We start from the raw sequence: 2250 nt of genomic DNA, 5'->3' as shown, positions 1-2250 counted from the left end.
TTGTCCCCACCACTCCTCAACCCACCAGCCCAGCCAATGTCACCTCCACAGCCACTGTTCCTGCACCCACCACCCTCCCAACTGTCCCCACCACTTCTCACCTCACCACCTCAGCCAGTGTCACCTCCACTGCTTCTGCACCCACCACCCTCCCAACTGTCCCCACCACTCCTCATTCCTCCACCTCGGCCAGTGTCACCTCCACTGCTCCTGCACCCACCACCCTCCCAACTGTCCCCACCACTTCTCACCTCACCACCTCGGCCACTGTCACCTCCACTGCTCCTGCACCCACCACTCTCCCCACTGTTCCCACCACTCCTCATCCCACCACCTCGGCCAGTGTCACCTCCACTGCTCCTGCACCCACCACCCTCCCCATTGTCCCCACCACTCCTCAACCCACCATCCCAGCCAGTGTCACCTCCACAGCCGCTGTTCCTGCACCCACCACCCTCCCCACTGTCCCCACCACTCCTCAACCCACTAGCCCAGCCAGTGTCACCCCCATGGTCATTGTCCCCATGTCTACCACTCTCTCCACTGTCCCTACCCCTTTTGCCATTACCAGTCACCCAGCCAGCCAGTCAAGTACAGTCCCTGCCAAGACCCTCACCTCAAGTGCTCCCAGTTCAACCCTCCCAAACACTGGGACTCCCACTGCCACCTCCACTGCCCGACCTACTCTGACCCCATGCTCCATCCACCAGTCTGCCACCACTCACCCTGCTGTCACCCTCCTCACCACCATCCTGGCTGTGGTCAGCTCCAATGCCACCTCTTCTAGCTCTGTCCCAGTCCCTGTTGTCACCCCTGAAGTCACCACCAGCACTAGTGTTGGTACTAACCCGGCTGGTACCACCCACAGCACCAGCACCACACTGGTGTCCGTGAGTCCCCCAGCACCTGGGAGTACAACCCACCCTGAGTCTGCCACCCATAACACCACCCTGAGCACCCACAGCACCCCTGTCCCTACCTCCACCTCTGCACCCACTGCCACCCATAACACTGTCACCTCTGTGCTTACCTCTACCTCTGCACCCACTGCCACCCATAACACCATCATCCCTGTCCCTACCTCCACCTCTTCAACTGCTTCCACTACAGTGACAGCCACCAACTCCCCTCCCTACAAGCCCACCTCCATTCCCAACTCCACCATCTCTACCCAAAACAACATTGTCTCCTCCACGACCAAGACCACAACTCTGCCTTGCAAGACCAGTGCCCCTCCAGAATTTCCCAGTCCCTCTTCCACCACCACCAGCAGTGAGACCACTAAACCAACACCTGGAGGTGTGCCAGAGCCACCACAACCAACATCCAATGGATACATCAACCTGCAACCTGAGGCTGGTAAGGTGTGAGTGTTTAGAGTTGGGAAAGGCTTAGGAATCATGGCAAGGCTGAGGTCTTCACCAAGGTGAATCCACCTTGTTCCAGGCTCTGCAGCCCCTGGACCTGTCTTCAGGCCCTGTGTGCTCTCAAGTCTAGCCAGGTGCACCTTGAGGTGTCTCATCACCTTCCAAGCATGCAGCATTCCTCTCCTGCTCGACAAAAAGCTGGAGTAATCCCATTCATGCCAGTGCTCTGGGCTGTTTTCCACAAGGCAGGGACCTGGCCTTCCCTATTTTAGCTGAATATGGTTTCTGAATGAAAGCACTGAAATCTGTACTCCTTTAACCTGGCAGAGCTACATCTGTAGCTTTAATGACCTAACAGATTTACTCCTGCTTTATGCTGGTGAGAGTAAGACAGACTCAGCCCAGATGACATTTACACCTAGGTGCAGGTTGGTGCCTGAGACATAGGTACAGGTGATGTCATAGGAAGCAGAGAAATGCTGTCCCAACCCTGGTGTACCTGAATTCCACTGCCCTCACAGCTGACACATGCTATGCACCTGGAGAATCCAATTCTTTGTGTTTTCCCCCCAGGATCAGGATCCAGACTCTCCTCCTGCCTCATGCACGTGCTGGCTGCTGCCGTGGGGAGCTCACTGCTGCAAGGGCTGCTCTGACCCCAACACCTCAGCACCACACTCACCCCATCCCTCCTTTTATTTCCACCATCCTGAAAAATAGAGGTGCCAGAAAATTCCCTGCTGAAAAGCAGAAAGCCAGGAATGAAGGAGTTTGTCCGTTTGATACCAGCACAGAATTTGGTGGTTATTTTTGGGGCTGGGCAGTGACAGGACAGACATTTTTGCAGCCCAAATCAGCCCCACTTACTAGCACATTACTCCTT

At 56.0% G+C, this 2250-nt stretch overlaps 1 protein-coding gene across 1 annotated transcript; it reads left to right on the top strand.

The window, feature by feature from the left end:
* The first annotated feature begins 509 nt into the window (after window positions 1-509).
* Window positions 510-2023, top strand: LOC103811371 (flocculation protein FLO11-like). Its single transcript, XM_009084343.1, has 3 exons — window positions 510-855; window positions 1111-1359; window positions 1941-2023. The coding sequence occupies exons 1-3, from the start codon at window positions 510-512 to the stop codon at window positions 2021-2023; spliced, it is 678 nt and encodes a 225-aa protein (XP_009082591.1).
* The last annotated feature ends 227 nt before the right edge of the window (window positions 2024-2250 follow it).

This window comes from Acanthisitta chloris, unplaced genomic scaffold (genome assembly GCF_000695815.1).
Source record: "Acanthisitta chloris isolate BGI_N310 unplaced genomic scaffold, ASM69581v1 scaffold8511, whole genome shotgun sequence".
Lineage (NCBI taxonomy): Eukaryota > Metazoa > Chordata > Aves > Passeriformes > Acanthisittidae > Acanthisitta > Acanthisitta chloris.
The sequence above is the reverse complement of the archived record's forward strand: the minus strand, read 5'-3'. Positions and strand labels throughout refer to the sequence as shown.